The following is a 17,802-nucleotide window of genomic DNA, read 5'->3' as shown; positions in this document are numbered from 1 at the left end:
TTTTCTCTGAACTTAACAACTCACCCTGAACATTTTGCTTAACGCTATTTATCTTATGTTTTGTGCCGTTATTAACAAACATGGACAATATAATTATTTTGTAGTTATAATTTTTTTAAAGATGTATTATTGTAAGGCGTTCTTAGAGTTTTTACACACAGCAATTAAAGGCCGATTTACGGAGTGGATGAAGGGTGAAAGCCTCCTCCTTTTCCCCTATGCACAAAACAGGTTAATAAAAAGTCTAGTGACAATTTGAGCGCAATTTCCTTATGTTATCCATAACAATTTTAAATCGAGATAAATCATATATTCAGCAAATAAATAATGCAACACAAGTAGTTTTAATAATTCAAAACAAAATAGAAAAAATATTTTTAACGAGATTGAAAAAAAAATGAATTTTTATCCTCCACGACGCTTGATTATAGTCCTACTGTAGTGTATTATGTATAATGTAACGAAAGGATATTTTTGAAAACTTTCTTCGGCAATATTGTTCTAAATTATGACAGGAATCGATTGGTAAATGTTTTAAGTCGCTAAGTGGTCTGGTTGCCGAGATATGGGCCGAAAACTGCATTTCTTCGAGGTTTTTTGGCTTTTCCGGGAAATACATGAAGGAATTCCGGGAATTTTTTTGGCCCACAATCATCCTCGTAACTTGCTTAACATATTTGCTTTTGAAACTGGTCCTCGATATTGCTTCGTTGAGGAGGAGATACGACTTAAAGCTGCGGACACACATCCATCCAGAAATGATGAGTAAATAATCGCAATTACCAGTATGGAAATTGCGCTAAAAATTATTGAACTTCCCAAAGTTAATAGATCTTTAGATTATTTGTAATTTCCTTTAGTAAAAACAGGCAAAGATTTAAGCAAAGGTTTAAAAGAAATAATTTTAGAATAGAAAACAAATCATCTCACCTGGGTATGGGGAGGTATTGGAATTGATAATACTCCCTAGCAAGTCTTCTGTTAAATGGCCATTTTCTGTTTCAAAAGAAAAACACATTTAGTATGTATTTTCCAAACAGGGGAATATACACTTTTTTCAGGTATATACACATTTCCTAAACATGTAAACTCAAAAGATTTTGTATTATAATCAGGGGCGTAGCGAGGGTCGGGAGGGGGGTGCGGACCGCACCGGGTGACAACATTTAGGGGGGGGTGGGTGACACCAAGGCAAAAAATAGCAAAATATATAGAGAAAAACTTGAAGGGGGGGGGTGCAAATCGAAAATTCGAGGGAGAGAAGGTGCAAATCGAAAATTTGTCCCCGGGAAGAGTCGCTACGCCTCTGGGGGCGGGGGGGGGGGGGGGAGAGTTGACACCATTATGTGCCGCCCCGGGTGACACCCGACCTCGCTACGCCACTGGTTATAATACATCACCTTCTAGGTAGTGTGTAGTAGAACAGCGACCTGCCGACACGTAATTACAAAAAGATTTGAAAATTAAAATTACAAGAAATGTTTACACCAAGAGTATTTGATTGATAAATTGGGAGTAAGCTCCCCTCAACTGTATCGTGTACCCTAGGTCACAGTCAATGGACCGCCGACAATATAACGGCCGACAATGTTACGGCCGACAATATAAAAACAAAAGATTTGAAAATAATGTCACAAGTAATTTTAACAGTATTTAAGAGTGTTTGATTGATAAAAGGGGAGTAAGCTTCCCTAAAATTTATCGTATTCTTCTAGATAACAATTAAGTGACGGGCGACAATAAAACGGCCGACAATATAACAGCCGACAATATAACGACAGACAATATGACGACAGACAATATAACGACAGACAATATAGCCACTAGAAAATCGGAGAGACCAATAAGACAGAATCGTTCCATTGAGTTTACTCAACAACCTCCCAAATTATAATAGTGTGAGCAGCATGAATTATGTAGTTATGGATAAAAATACAACCTGTATAATATATATATATATATATGTATATATATATATATATATATATATATATATATATATATATATATATATATATATATATATATATTACAGGTTATATATACATATATTATCATATATTATGTGTGTGGCTTTATGCTGTTTTACAGTAAACCAATACGTACTCGCTATCTCCAACAACTGAAATGTATTACTGTAGACAACAGTGGCTTCAGGATAGCTGAGGTCAGTGCTGAGCACGCCTTTAATTCTGTAGCTGTACTGGAAGTCTTCTCTGTTGGAGGGGAAGGACAGGATCAGCAGCTCCGTCTGCTCGTAGATCTGGTACACGCACTGGCAGGTGTGGCTCTTCACCTGCTTGGTGAATTCAAGGCTGCAGCGGAGGTTGTTGCAGATAGAGGCGAAAGTGCACACCTGTTGGGTGTAGGAGAGGTGGAGGTGAAAGTAAACTGTAGGAGAGGTGAAGGTAAACTGTAGGTGGAGGCGAAGGTAAATTGTAGGTGGAGGTGGAGGTAAATTGTAGGTTGAGGCGGAGGTAAACTGTAGGTGGAGGCGGAGGTACACACCCGGGGGGTGTAAGAGAGGTGGAGGTAAACTGTAGGTGGAGGTGGAGGTAAACTGTAGGTGGAGGCGGAGGTACACACGCGGGGGGTGTAAGAGAGGTGGAGGTAAACTGTAGGTGGAGGTGAAGGTAAACTGTAGGTGGAGGCGGAGGTACACACGCGGGGGGTGTAGGAAAGGTGGAGACGAAGGTAAACTGTAGGTGGAGGTGACGTAAGACACAGGTAGGTGAAGTTGTATGAGTAAACTGTAGGTCGTGGCCATGGTACACAGGTAAGTCAAAACAGTTGTTATTGAATAACAGAATAAATAGGTGATTCAACTGTACGTTGGTTAATGGCATGTGGAGCTGTGTGTGTTAACACAAGTTTACGCATCAGGGAGAATGTGAAATAAGAGATGAGATTGAAGGTTTAAATAGCCACTGGTCAAGTAGTTAAAGAAAGAGGAGGCTCCAATAGAATAGACAGACCAATGAAAGGTGAGTTGAGAAGTGACAAATTGGGTGTTAGTCTGGCGTTAGAGACAGCCTGAGGAAGAAGTGTAGATTTGGTAGCCAGTAGAATAGGAGGATGTGAGTGAGTTAAGTTCCTGTGAGGAGTACAATGGTGAGGAGAAGAAATGTATAGTTGCAGACAAGGATTGGTGGGGGGGGGGAGGGGGACGACGACACCATGACGTAAAAAAAAGTTATATCATGTTGTTTTATTAACCGATTGCAGATAAGTATGGCTACTATTATCCGTGAAAAGTTTAGACTTATCAAAGGAGGGGGGGGGGGGGGGAGACACCGACGTTCATTTCTAGTTGCCATACAGGATGAGACCCAACCTAGCCACGCCATTGGCATGTAATAATGTAATCTTTATCCAATTCTCTCTTTAGTTAATGTAGGCAAACGATGTTTACATGTCGAACACAAACCTGTTCCCAATCGATCTTCTTGGGGCTACAGCTAAAGCACTTTTCGGCGTAGATCGTGAAACATCCGTTTTGTCGGTGTCGGAAGGAGATGTCCTTAGACTGGAGTTGCCAGAACAGGTGGATGACAGATCTGCCAAACTCGATACACCCGGTGCAGTTGTTATGGTAACCGATCAGTGACAGCTCTATAGGGGATGTGCCGGGGATATCTGAGGGTGACAGTTGATGAGTGATGTGTCGGGGTTGATGTGTCGGGGTTGATGTGTCGGGGCTAATGGGTGATGTGTCGGGGTTGATGTGTCGGGGTTGATGGGTGGTGTGTCGGGGTTGATGGGTGGTGTGTCGGGGTTGATGGGTGATGTGTCGGGGTTGATGGGTGATGTGTCGGGGGTTGATGAGTGATGTGTCGGGGTTGATGTGTCGGGGTTGATGGGTGGTGTGTCGGGGTTGATGGGTGGTGTGTCGGGGTTGATGGGTGATGTGTCGGGGTTGATGGGTGATGTGTCGGGGGTTGATGTGTGATGTGTCGGGGTTGATGGGTGATGTGTCAGGGTTGATGGGTGATGTGTCAGGGTTGATGGGTGATGTGTCGGGGGTTGATGTGTGATGTGTCGGGGTTGATGGGTGATGTGTCGGGGTTGATGGGTGATGTGTCAGGGTTGATGGGTGATGTGTCGGGGGTTGATGTGTGATGTGTCGGGGTTGATGGGTGATGTGTCGGGGTTGATGGGTGATGTGTCAGGGTTGATGGGTGATGTGTCGGGGGTTGATGTGTGATGTGTCGGGGTTGATGGGTGATGTGTCGGGGTTGATGGGTGATGTGTCAGGGTTGATGGGTGATGTGTCAGGGTTGATGGGGGATGTGTCGGGGTTGATGAGTGATGTGTCGGGGGTTGATGGGTGATGTGTCGGGGTTGATGGGTGATGTGTCGGGGGTTGATGGGTGATGTGTCAGGGTTGATGTGTCGGGGCTAATGGGTGATGTGTCGGGGTTGATGTGTCGGGGTTGATGGGTGGTGTGTCGGGGTTGATGGGTGGTGTGTCGGGGTTGATGTGTGATGTGTCGGGGTTGATGGGTGGTGTGTCGGGGTTGATGGGTGATGTGTCGGGGGTTGATGAGTGATGTGTCGGGGTTGATGTGTCAGGGTTGATGGGTGGTGTGTCGGGGTTGATGGGTGGTGTGTCGGGGTTGATGGGTGATGTGTCGGGGTTGATGGGTGATGTGTCGGGGTTGATGGGTGATGTGTCGGGGTTGATGGGGGATGTGTCGGGGTTGATGGGTGATGTTTCGGGGTTGATGGGGGATGTGTCGGGGTTGATGAGTGATGTGTCGGGGGTTGATGGGTGATGTGTCGGGGTTGATGGGTGGTGTGTCGGGGTTGATGAGTGATGTGTCGGGGTTGATGGGTGATGTTTCGGGGTTGATGGGGGATGTGTAGGGGATATACGAGGGTGACATAAGTAGAAAGAAACTCTAGGCCTGATAAAAAAATTTAATTTAGAAGATGATGAATTCATTAATGCAGCACATAATTGTGATTGATACAGAAGGTTTGAGTTTTTACTTTCGGGTTAGGTCGCATGATGAGCTGGTCGTTGTAAAGTGAGTGGCGTCCTTACTTCAGTGAATGGATTATCGTGTTAGTGAATACAGGAGTGTGATCTATAAAATGTGGAGGTGAGTGGTAGTTGTGGTGAGGCTGTATTTAAGTAGGGATGTGGACTTTTATACAAGAAAGTTGGTTTTATATAACACGGAAGTGCTTCCGGATTGTCGTGTAGTGCGTATATAAAGTAGGAAAATTTGACTTTACAGATGACAGAATGCTTAAAATAAAAAAAAAATAAAACTTCGTCATACTAATCTAAGGACCCTATTGAAAACAATTCAAGTCCTACCAAATGACGTCGTGGTCAGTTGAGAGAAAGTATCCACCAAGTGGCCAAAGTCTGTGGACACCAAAAAGAGACATCGATTACAATTTTACTTCGAGCAAGGATAAAATGATCATATGCTAGGCTTGTTTAAGTCTTTGAACACCAACGAAAGACATCGATTACAATTTTACTTTGAGCTGTGATAGAGTGATCATGAGCTAGGCATGATTTCACATTGTTCTTTACAGAATATTGACCTAAGCATCGCCTTTTACAACAAAACAGATATCAACTAGTTATTCTATGTAGTCGTTGTATTTTATTAAAGCATGTATTAATATAAAATCACATTATTCATTTTTTGAAAATAAAAATGGGTATAAATGTTTCACTCATAGAATAAATCTTTGTTATTAAAAGTCGCTGTACGATCTTTGTCTAAAGAAGTTACTAACCGTATAAAGTTGTCCCTTTCGTATAAAAGTATGTCTTATTACATACCGTGTAAAAATTGTCTAGATTAGTAATTTACCATATACAATTGTCTAAATTAGTCACTGACCATATAAGCATGTGACTAAATTAGTCACTTATCTTATAAAGATTAAAGTATCCACTTACCGTACAATTTCCTAATGCTGACGATATAAAAATGTGACTAAATTAATGACTTATCATACAAAGATGAAAGTACCCACTTACCGTACAATTCCTTAATGCTGACGACATTACTAAAAGCGATGCTGCCGGCTGCCACATCAGTCGCCGACTTCTCGGTCCACCTCAGTCTGTAATGCATGTTCCTGGCCACTTCCTTGGTGCCGTTCAGGTAGATGTACAGCTGGTGGTACTGGGCGTCGTTCATGCACAGACACGGGGAGTCTGGTAGTGACGCCAGCTCAGTGACTCCGCATCTCACTTTATTACAGTCAAAATTGTAGGCGCATTTCTATATAACAAGAGAGGTACATAGACTATTTCAGTTTGTGAGATCATTTGCAAAAACGTATTGTGATAAATTAATATTTTTTTTAACGTTAAATGTTTTCTTCATTGCTTGAAGACTACATGATTAGTAAGACTAAATAGTATCAGTCAGTGACAGTGTTTCTTCCAGACTTTTTTCTCCGGGGGGGGGGGGGGGGGGGGCACTTGAAATTTTCGGGGGGCGGTCAAAATTTTTCGGGGGGGGGGGGCGGACACTAGTCTAGTAAAAGTGTATGTTTACTATATAAAATCCGTCTCGTTCGGGGGGCGGTAGACTTTCTTCGGGGGGGGGGATGCCTGGAAGAAACTCTGGTCAGTGAAATGTTATCAGCAAGACATATGAAATCAGCAAGAAAAATTTCATCAGCAACAGCAATGTTATTAGCAACAACGCTGTCATCAGCAAAACAAATGTCATAAGCAAGGCACATGCCATCGGGAAATCAAATGACATCAAAAAAACATCAACAAGACATATGTATTAGGCAAATAAATGTCATCAGCAAAATAAAAGTCATCAGCAAGATAAATGTCACAGAGAAGACGCATGTCATTAGTAACACGTATGTTATGAACAAGACACATGTCACGACATGAACAAAATATATCACGGCTCACCTCATACCAACATACGATGTCATATCTCACCTATTACCAACATCAAAATAAGATGTCTTGACTCACCTCATACCACGACTCGCGCCCATTCTCACAGTCCATGACGTCATCAGCGTAGCAGACGTCGAGGTAGACCCCGTAGCAGAGGCCGGTCCTGGCCTGCCACCAGTAATCAGGACCGTAGACAGCCGACCAATACAAGACAACGGGGTCCCGCTCCAAGACAATACATTGGTAGCAGCTCGGGAAGTGGCCGTGGATGATCAGGTAGGGCGCCTCAACAACAGAGGGTTCTAGAATGGATGAGGGTTGGGTTAATTCATGAGGGTTCTAGAATGGATGAGGGTTGGGTTAATTCATGAGGGTTCTAGAATGGATGAGGGTTGGGTTAATTCATGAGGGTTCTAGAATGGATGAGGGTTGGGTTAATTCATGAGGGTTCTAGAATGGATGAGGGTTGGGTTAATTCATGAGGGTTCTAGAATGGATTAGGGTTGGGTTCATACTAGAGGGTTCTAGAATAGATTAGGGTTGGGTTCATACTAGAGGGTTCTAGAATAGATTAGGGTTGGGTTCATACTAGAGGGTTCTAGAATAGATTAGGGTTGGGTTCATACTAGAGGGTTCTAGGATGGATTAGGGTTGGGTTCATACTAGAGGGTTCTAGAATGGATTAGGGTTGAGTTAATTCATGAGGGTTCTAGAATAGATTAGGGTTGGGTCAATTCAAGAGGGTTTTAGAATGGATGAGAGTTGGGTTCACTTTAGAGGGTTCTAGAATAGATTAGGGTTGGGTTCATACTAGAGGGTTCTAGAATAGATTAGGGTTGGGTTAATTCAAGAGGGTTCTAGAATAGATTAGGTTTGGGTTCACACTAGAGGGATCTAGGATGGATTAGGGTTGGGTTCATACTAGAGGGTTCTAGAATGGATTAGGGTTGGGCTCATACTAGAGGGTTCTAGAATAGATTAGGGTTGGGTTAACAGCAGATGGTTCTAGAATGGATTTGGGTTGGGTTCATACAAGAGGGTTCTCGAATGTATTAGGGTTTGGTTCATACTAGAAAGTTCTAAAATGGATTTGGGTTGGGTTCATACTAGAGGGTTCTAGGATAGATTTAGGGTTGGGTTCACACTAGAGGGTTTTAGAATGTATTAGGGTTGGAATCACAACCGAGGGTTCTAGAATGGATTAGGGTTGGGTTCACACTAGAGGTTTCTAGCAAGGTTTAGGTTGGCATCACAGGGTAGGGTTCTGGAAAGGCTTAGGTTGGGATCACAGTCGAGGGTTTTAGAATGGATCAGGGTTTGGTTCACTAAATAAGTACACATTTTTTGTATACGCTTGGATGTAAATATCAAGGTACAACATCAGATTAACACCAGTTTTAATCATTTTTTACAAGCTTTTATTTAACTCACTTCCTCTGTCGTCAGTCTGTCGACAGTCTGTCTAGATAGAAACGCAGGAGTGAAAATTCGGACAGTTCTACTTGACCGACACGATTCACAGTTGGCACGTGGGTCAAGACATGAAGACAATGCAATCTGAAACTAAATTTGACTTAATTGGATGCCTAATTTATTTTTTATGAATTAATTAAAATTTGGACCGAATTAGTAGGCATGTCTAGCCAACCACACCACACGCGTCATCAATAGCTGCGCCATCACGACCACGTAATGGCTGCGTTCAAAAACCATTGCGCACCTACTGAACGTGATGTTCAGTAGGCGCGCAATGGTTTTTAGTCATGTAACTCTATTGTAAATAAAACATGTAAAGTACTGAAAAAAAAATTCATAAAAAACGTTTTAATAACAAGCTTTTATGTAATGATGCACTAAAAAGTAGAAAATAAATTATAGACTACTATTTAAATAACTATAAAGAAAAGCGTGGGTGTCTTCCTCAACATTAGTAAAGGTATCCAATAGATACTAAAGTGACCCACGCTTTTCTTTATAGTTATTTAAATAGTAGTCTATAATTTATTTTCTACTTTTTAGTGCACCATTACATAAAAGCTTGTTATTAAAACGTTTTTTATGAATTTTTTTTTAAATCGTGCTTACTAACTTACATCAATTAGAATTTTTAAAAAATAAATAAATTGTAAAAAGAATATTATTCAAACAATTCAAAAACAACAATATTAGCAACGATATATCTGTTTACTCACCAAACTCCATCCAAACTGGTAAAATAAACAATGATTTGTATTATTAGTTAGTTTAACATTATTTAACATTCAATTGTATGTTGAAAATAACACAATTAAATTGCTGGCGCTTCACACAAGGATAGATAACAATAACGTAAAAGTTTGCTTTAAAAAAAGTTTTAAATTTTAACTTGACATACACTAATGCGAAACAACATACGAACATATAAGCATATTCATTAGCACTTTGATATATAAATACAAATAATTAATATGATTTTGACATGCGGTTATAATTAGCAACAAATTATAATGCATATATCTAATCAATAATACTTTGATAAACACACATAAAAATCATCAATATTCACATATTACTAACAGCCATGTCAAATATACACTGTAACTGCAATTTTTGGTATACATATATAAGCAACGACTTAATAATTTACAAAGAAAGATAGAAACTAGAAACATCACAAACATAATTACGGTACACACACATTATTTTCTCGTAACTATTATTATAAGTAAAGCAACGCACACTTAATGCATTTAAGTGTAACACCAAAATATATTTTATTTGTGCAGTTTTGAGAAAATTCAAGATATATTTTACTAAAGCAAATTTAAATTAAAATAAGTCAAACGTCGTAAGAAATTTAAAAACAAAAAATAAGTCAAACACCATAATTGAATGTATTAAAGTTAGCTGAACGCTGGAATTACCTTTGACAATAGCTAACTCCACCACAGGACTAACGGCCAACGGTGCCTGGTTCTCTGTATCCGCCCACCGGAACCGGAACCGCATCACCTGCAGCATGGAGACGTCCAGTTCAAAGGTGACCCTGAGGCGGTGGTCAACGTCTAACTCTGTCCGGCATTGACACAGGTGGGTGTGGCTGGACTCGTAGCTGTGTGAGTTGACGGCATCCTTGGAGCAGTCTATTTTACCGCACATCCCACTGTACATGCAGATCTGTGTCGGGGGGGGGGGTATACATTACGGAGTGGAGTCAATGGATTGTACTAGATTATGTCATTGGGGCATACGGTTGTTATAACTTTTCAAAAATATCGCTAAATAAGGTTTTATATCTTTGTCTAGGTGAAGCTATTGGTGATAATTAAATGGTTTAGTAAAAGTGGTGTGTGATATGGCCACTACAGGTTTTCATGAGGTTCGGGTGAACTTAAAATTTAAATATGGTGAACTTAAATCTCGAAAAAATCGACAAATAGAGTTGAAACAGTGTAATCGACTTAGAGCTAGGTATAGTGTGAGCTTGGCGTTGCGTGCATGTGTCTGTAGTAGTATCTGATCACACATCGCCTATACTGTGACAGTGTGTGCGTTTGTATGTGCTCGTGATAGTAGTTGTTATTTGTTATCATAAGCATGTGCACGTGCATTACAAGTACCCACCGTTTAGACTGTGAGTATTGTGTTTTGACATGCACGCACATGCAGCTGCCTACCACCCACGTTATAATTGACACACGCTGCGGGTTTATTCGTTTATTGACATGCATGTACTTGTAGCTGTGTGTTCGGGAACAGGGCATTTCCCCCCTGTCAATTACCCCCCGGATATTTCCCCCCCCCGACATTACCCCCCAGAGTAATTACCCCCCCCTGTCAATTACCCCCCTGTCAATTACCCCCCCCCCCGCCCAGTAGGACATTACCCCCCCCCCCCCCACCCCCCCCCCCCCCGGACAGGGTTAGAGTTAGGGTGCTAGGTTTAGGGTTAGGTTTAGGGATAGGGTTAGGGTTAGGGTTAGGGTTAGGGTTAGGGATAGGGATAGGGCTAGGGTTAGGGTTAGGGTTAGGGTTAGGGTTAGGGTTAGGGTTAGGGTTAGGGTTAGGGTTAGGTTTGGGGCTAGGGCTGGGGTTAAGGCTAGGTTTAGGATTAGGGTTAGGGCTAGGGTTAGGGTTAGTGTTAGGGTTAGGTTTAGGTTTAGGGCTAGGGATAGGGTTAGGGATAGGGCTAGGGCTAGGGCTAGGGCTAGGGCTAGGGCTAGGGTTAGGGTTAGGGTTAGGGTTAGGGTTAGGGTTAGGGTTAGGGTTAGGGTTAGGGTTAGGGTTAGGGTTAGGGTTAGGGTTAGGGTTAGGGTTAGGGTTAGGGTTAGGGTTAGGGTTAGGGTTAGGGTTAGGGTTAGGGTTAGGGATAGGGTTAGGGTTAGGGTTAGGGTTAGGGTTAGGGTTAGGGTTAGGGTTAGGGTTAGCGTTAGGTTTAGGTTTAGGGCTAGGGCTAGGGTTAAGGCTAGGTTTAGGACTAGGGTTAGGGTTAGGGTTAGGGTTAGGGTTAGAGCTAGTGTTAGGGTTAGGGTTGTGTCTAGCTTTGGTTTTGGTTTTGTGTGAAGTTTTAGGCTAAGGTGGATGCTTAGGTTTTGGTCTTTTTCTTACGGTTTGGATTAAAGTAGTATATAGGTATAAAATTCTAGTTAGAGTTAGGATTTTAACTTGAGAGGTGGGGGGGGGGGGGGGGGGTAATTCCCCTGGGGGGTAATTGACAGGGGGGTAATTGCTCCGGGGGTAAATACGGGGGGGGGGAAATGTCCGGGGGGGGGGAAATATCCATGGGGGTAAAGTCCTGTAGCCGTGTGTTCACCCTATGTGCATTAGATCTTACGTACGTGTTGCAGTGTGTCACTCTATGTATATTAGATCTCACGTACTTGTAGCTATGTGTCACTCTATGTGCATTAGATCTCACGTGTATTTACTTGTAGCTGTGTGCCACTCTATGTGTATTAGATCTCACGTGCACTGTATTTACTCACCCACGACCAAGACTGCTCCCGTGAGCAGTTGACGTCCGTGCACACGTCTGCATACAGGGCTTGGCACCCAACCTGGTCGGTGCTGACCTCTGAGGTCAAGGCCTGACCGTAGACAGTGACCTGCGGGTGTCCAGTCTTTAGACAGTCATTGCATTCATATCTGTAGTTGTTGATGGTGAGGGTGACACTGTCAACACCTGGGGAAAACATGACCTTATAGGGTCAGAGTATCAACATGACCTTATAGGGTCAGAGTATCAACATGACCTTAGGGTTACTGTATCAACATGACCTTAGGATCACAATATCAACATGACCTTATAGGGTCACAGTATCAACATGACCTTATAGGGTCACAGTACCAACATGACCGCATAGGGTCATAGTATGGATATCTGGGGAAGACATGACCTTATAGGGTCATAGTACCAACATGACCTTATAGGGTCACAGTATCAACATGACCTTATAGGGTCACAGTATCAACATGACCTTATAGGGTCACAGTATCAACATGACCTTATAGGGTCATAGTACCAACATGACCGTATAGGGTCATAGTATGGATATCTGGGGAAGACATGACCTTATAGGGTCATAGTACCAACATGACCTTATAGGGTCACAGTATCAACATGACCTTATAGGGTCACAGTATCAACATGACCTTATAGGATTACAGTATCAACATGACCTTATAGGGTCACTGTATCAACACCTGGGAAGACATGACCTTATAGGGTCGTAGTTTGAATATCTGGGTAAGACATGACCTTATAGGGTCATAGTATGAATATCTGGGGAATACATGACCTTATAGGGTCATAGTATGAATATCTAGGGAAGACATGACCTTAGGATTACATTATCAACACCTGGAGAAATTAAGACATGACCTTATATGGTCACAATTTCGCCAGATGGATTAAAACAAAACTCATGCATAAGCTAATCATTGCTGGAAACCAGTTTTACTTTTTTAATCATAATCTTTCTATACATTCCAGCAAAAAACATGTGTGTAGTCCTGAGTTCATTAAAAGAAGCGTTAATTAGTGCTCCACTTGAGTTTAGTTTTTTAATTTATGTATACTATATGTTGCTAATTTTTCTACATGCTGTTTCTGTTGGTTGTTTACGTCAATTAATCTTAAAAAAATAATGAATAGGCCTACTCTTGACTTGATTTGGATTTCAACGGTCAAATAAAAACAATGGTTTACAGTAATTCATATTTAAGAAACCCCAAAAGTATTTCCTGTTAAAATGCGCTGCCGTATCTTCTGAGACTATCTGTGTTTTATCATATTGAAATAATAGAATAAAGGGGAATGTACCACCAAAATATTTTTTTTTGGTGTAGCAGTTTCAGTTCATGCACCAAGACACACTACCTAGATCTAGAGTCGCCACTGATCTATGTCATTACTTTTTTTACAAACAACACCAATTATTTTACACGTTACAACCCACCTGCACATATTAGAGAGATAAATACAACTTGAGTTAACATTTACACCTTTCTAGAATACACAAAACCTATTGTTTTTTTTTAAACAAAGTAGTTTAAACGAATAATATTTGTATAAAGGAAATAGGAGAGGCGCTTCAAAGAAAAATGTCATGTTTTAGTGTTCGTTTTTCCGGTGTGAAATCGTGCATTTCTAAGCTAATTTTACAACGGGATTGGTGCGCAGCGAGTGTTTGTAGCGTACTCATGATAGGTGTAGAGGTGTGGTGAATCGTGTCGTATGTCCTGGACCATTGTCTCCACGGTTGGCCGTCGTGTCTTAAGACATTGGCCATTCTCTCTCCTGTTGGCCGTCGTGTCATATATCCTGGGCCATTGTCTCCACGGTTGGCCGTCGTGTCTTAAGACATTGGCCATTCTCTCTCCTGTTGGCCGTCGTGTCGTATGTCCTGGGCCATTGTCTTTCCGGTTGGGTTGGCCGTCGTGTCTTAAGACATTGGCCATTCGCTCGTTAAGTTGTATGACCTCCAGTCGGCCATCGGTATGGCCTTGGTCATTCTCTCTCCAACTGGCCATCTAGTCGTATGGCCTTGGTCATTCTCTCTCCAGCTGACCATCTAGTCGTATGGCCTCGGTCATTCTCTCTCCAGCTGACCATCTAGTCGTATGGCCTTGGCCATTCTCTCTCCAGCTGGCCATCTAGTCATATGGCCTTGGCCATTCTCTCTCCAGCTGGCCATCTAGTCGTATGGCCTTGGCCATTCTCTCTCCAGCTGGCCATCTAGTCGCTTGGCCTCAGCCATTCTCTCTCCAGCTGGCCATCTAGTCATATGGCCTTGGCCATTCTCTCTCCAGCAGGCCATCTAGTCATATGGCCTTGGCCATTCTCTCTCCAGCTGGCCATCTAGTCGTATGGCCTTGGCCATTCTCTCTCCAGCTGGCCATCTAGTCGCTTGGCCTCGGCCATTCTCTCTCCAGCTGGCCATCTAGTCGTATGGCCTGGGCCATCGATATCTCAAACTGGTCTTTCACATCTTAAATCCATACACCACGTGATCGATTCCATCAACATATTACGATCACCTGACAAAAGTATCACTCATCTAGCTAGTGAAGGTTCTCCTCCACTCCAGTGAAGAAAAGAAACACCACACACATTTTACACGTGTCCACCTTATTATACCATGACACATGTGACAGCAATAGTTTTATTAGTCATATCTCATTCTTTACGTTAAAGTAACTCATTTACAATAAAATTATTCCTTAAAAATTATCAGTAATACGTATCATAACTTTAACCTTTATTGAAAAATTAACACCACTTTTAACATACTGCAGATAAAGAAAGACTTAACATTTTATTTGAAAAATGTAAATGTAATGTTCAACAAATTCATTATTATAAGCACCACTTACTAAGCCTTGATAGTACTACAATTCAACGAATTAAGATCAATCTAATTACGAACGAATCATCCAAGCAGGGGCGAAAAAATTAATTGCGTGAAATTGTGTCGATTATATGTGCAGAGATATTATGCAAGATGGTGTTAGCTAAGTAATTTAACATAAAATTAACAGGTAATATACATTTAACTTTGATAGCTATGGTTCATGTAGAGTTTGCAAAAGATAATATAACTGATAATTGAGGTTAATATCTACACTCAAAGTGCTAAATTTCAAACGTTTAATACTGAACTAGGGAAATTAGTCTATCGCTTAGTTTAATAACTAGTCTGTTTACTTACTTCGAATTACATTTCTAACAAACTAATTGTTATATATAAAGGTAAAGACTCACTCGGAATTTCAAAAGAATTTTTTTCTAATTTCATATAATTTTAAATCTGCAATATCCGAGATATAGTCGATATTTAGAGTATTTGTTCTGGTGTATTAGAGGTTATTCCTTGCATACTATACATAATGTGTTTTAAAAGTTATATGTTCATAATCTTTTCTGAAACCTCTTTGATATTTTAGCGCTTGTTTCCAAAAAGATGTCAAGTTAAAATATAAATCTCTTTCGTCTCTACTATGTAGCAAATCATCGTTTTAAGAGTAGGCCTTTTACTACTTTAAAAAAAAAGTCGAGAAAATACTAGAAATTTCAACAATGGATGTTTTTTTCAATTCATCACTTAAGAGTAATATTACACATCACAAGATGATCGCCGCCACACAAAACATCACGATGATATCTACCCGTGACATCACGATGATGCCTTACGTCCCTGTGATAAGTGTTGACATCGCGATGTTGTTCATGACTGTCAACGTTGAGTACTTGAACTGTCTAGTCTCCGCCAGTGGTGTGCTTGCCAATGCACTCAACATCGCAGTCTTCTGGAGGCTGGGATTCAAAGACAACGTCAACATCAGCCTCTTTGTGCTGGCCGTGGCCGAATTCTTCTCCGTCATGACGGCCATGGTCTTCAGTTTGACCTCTAACCCCGATTTCGTCGCCTTGACCTTGATTGAACCAATCGGGTTCCAAAGTCTTGTCGCGTCCTTCCCGCGCGCGACGCTAAGCCGCATCATCAGCTGCGTCATTGCTTTCGTCACATTCGAAAAATGCATGTGCGTTCTAATCCCACTAAAAGTCAAACGAATCATCACCCGTAGAGTAACCGCCCTTGTTTTATCCAGCCTTTTTATCTCCCTTTCCCTGACCCTCATCCCGTTCTACCTACAGCTCTACTTAAACTGGAAATTCATCCCGACCTTAAACCAAACCTGGTTGTGCTCATTCCTAACCGGCTCCACCCCTGACACCAACATCACCCTCTCCATCCACGCCTTCGTCCAAGTCTTCTCGTATATTCTGATTATAATATTCACCTCAATCCTTAGTTTTGAGATACGCAAAAGGTCAAAATGGCTGAAGATGACGACATTGGGTGACCAAGGCAACCATAAAGGAACTCGCACGATCCTGATGGTGTCTTGTGTGGCTGGAATCTACATCGTCTGCTACCTGCCCAGTCTCGTGCTGCTCCTGACGGGACTTGCCGAGCCCAAGTTCGCCATCTTTAGGGAGGAGAGAAACATCTACCTTCTGTTTTACTCGTTCAACATTCTCCTGGAGACGTTCAACTCCTCCATCAACATGCTAGTGTACTACAACATGAGCGGCAAGTACAGGGCCATATTGATTCAAATGTTACGTTGTCGTTCACGGCATTGATGGTTTTACAGGTTTTATCTATATATATATATATATATATATATATATATATATATATATATATATATATATATATATATATATATATATATATAACTATTTACAAAGGTTTCATATGTAAATCAAAAAAACAATAACGCATTCTGTTTAGACCTACTGATACTCTGGCAGACTATGTAGAATTCAAGTTTCTTGATTTCAGCATGTGATGGAAGGTGTGGTCAGCCTTTTGCCCAGCCGCCTTTACTTTAGATCAGGGACTTTCCACTGGCTTGGATCAGGATACGAACTCGAGACTTTGTTTTAGCAGCCTAGCTATATACCGCTTAGGCCTCGCCGTTCCAGATTTATGATTATTTAAAATCATAATGTGACAATACGTTTTATTGTTTTCGCAGTTTGTTCAGGTGTGTTTTAATGTATTTAAAAGAAAATAATTAAAAACCATCTCGCTAAAGAAATGAGTTGTATTCTCGATTGTGTTTTCTTAACATTTGAATGTTGTTCAATAGACCGTCGGAGAGTATGTGATATTAATTGTATTTTTAACATTAAATGTTATTGAGTAGACAGACAAAAAAATTTAATGCTGATAATATTAGAACTTCGATAATGAAAATAAAAACAACACAGTTTCTATTTACTACAGCACCGGTATCATTTATAGCCTACTTAGAAAATTTCAAGTCGATTGTTATTTTTTATTAAGTGAAAATGTAGCTCTTCAATACACATTTATCAATTACGTCACCACAAGAAGTATATTTGTTTACACACACATATTTGTTAATGGCTGAAAGCTGGTTGACTAAATAGAACATTAATTTACTGATTAGTCAAGTATTTCAATCAGCATGTTTCACATTTACAGACAGCTATTGTTTATCTACAGCTTACTTTTGCATTTTTCTTTTCTTGGATTTAAATTCACGGTGGCCAACAATGAAGGTAATTACTAAGTATTAGATAAATCATTGAGTCCTAGGTCCTAGCTAGATAGATCTAGATAGATTAGTTAATAATACTATTGTCTATGTATAGTTCAGCAGATTCTACTAGTAAACTAATCAAACTAATTGAAATAATCGTGAACCGCTCGACATACAATTAATTAGAACCATACACTTGAAAGTAAAAATTAACATTTCGGACCTAACGGTCCATCGATCCGATTTACTAGAGTTCACCTGTCTCTATGGAATCGGATATAAGGAAGCGATATAACGGTCAGCCACCTTTACTTTCATAACGTGGGTCAGGTACCCATTAAAGC

The 17,802-nt window shown here is 40.9% G+C and overlaps 2 protein-coding genes across 2 annotated transcripts; one reads left to right on the top strand and one right to left on the bottom strand.

Annotated features, from left to right (window-relative positions):
• Window positions 1-151: 151 nt before the first annotated feature.
• Window positions 152-13,421, bottom strand: LOC131936201 (uncharacterized). The gene is made up of 11 exons (XM_059293115.1): window positions 13,339-13,421; window positions 11,866-12,062; window positions 9,805-10,057; window positions 9,094-9,108; window positions 6,977-7,203; window positions 6,008-6,254; window positions 5,327-5,377; window positions 3,428-3,636; window positions 2,107-2,356; window positions 931-996; window positions 152-216 (listed from the first exon to the last, which is right to left on the bottom strand). The coding sequence occupies exons 1-11, from the start codon at window positions 13,376-13,378 to the stop codon at window positions 152-154; spliced, it is 1,620 nt and encodes a 539-aa protein (XP_059149098.1). The 5' UTR covers window positions 13,379-13,421.
• A 2,139-nt stretch (window positions 13,422-15,560) lies between these two features.
• On the top strand, window positions 15,561-16,529 carry LOC131936200 (lysophosphatidic acid receptor 1-A-like). Its single transcript, XM_059293114.1, has one exon. It carries the CDS (start codon window positions 15,561-15,563, stop codon window positions 16,527-16,529), a length of 969 nt encoding a protein of 322 aa, XP_059149097.1.
• The last annotated feature ends 1,273 nt before the right edge of the window (window positions 16,530-17,802 follow it).

This window comes from Physella acuta, unplaced genomic scaffold (genome assembly GCF_028476545.2).
Source record: "Physella acuta isolate Inbredline_101_S28 unplaced genomic scaffold, ASM2847654v3 ptg000171l, whole genome shotgun sequence".
NCBI lineage: Eukaryota > Metazoa > Mollusca > Gastropoda > Physidae > Physella > Physella acuta.
Note: the sequence above shows the minus strand (reverse complement) of the source record. Positions and strands in the feature narration are given on the sequence as shown.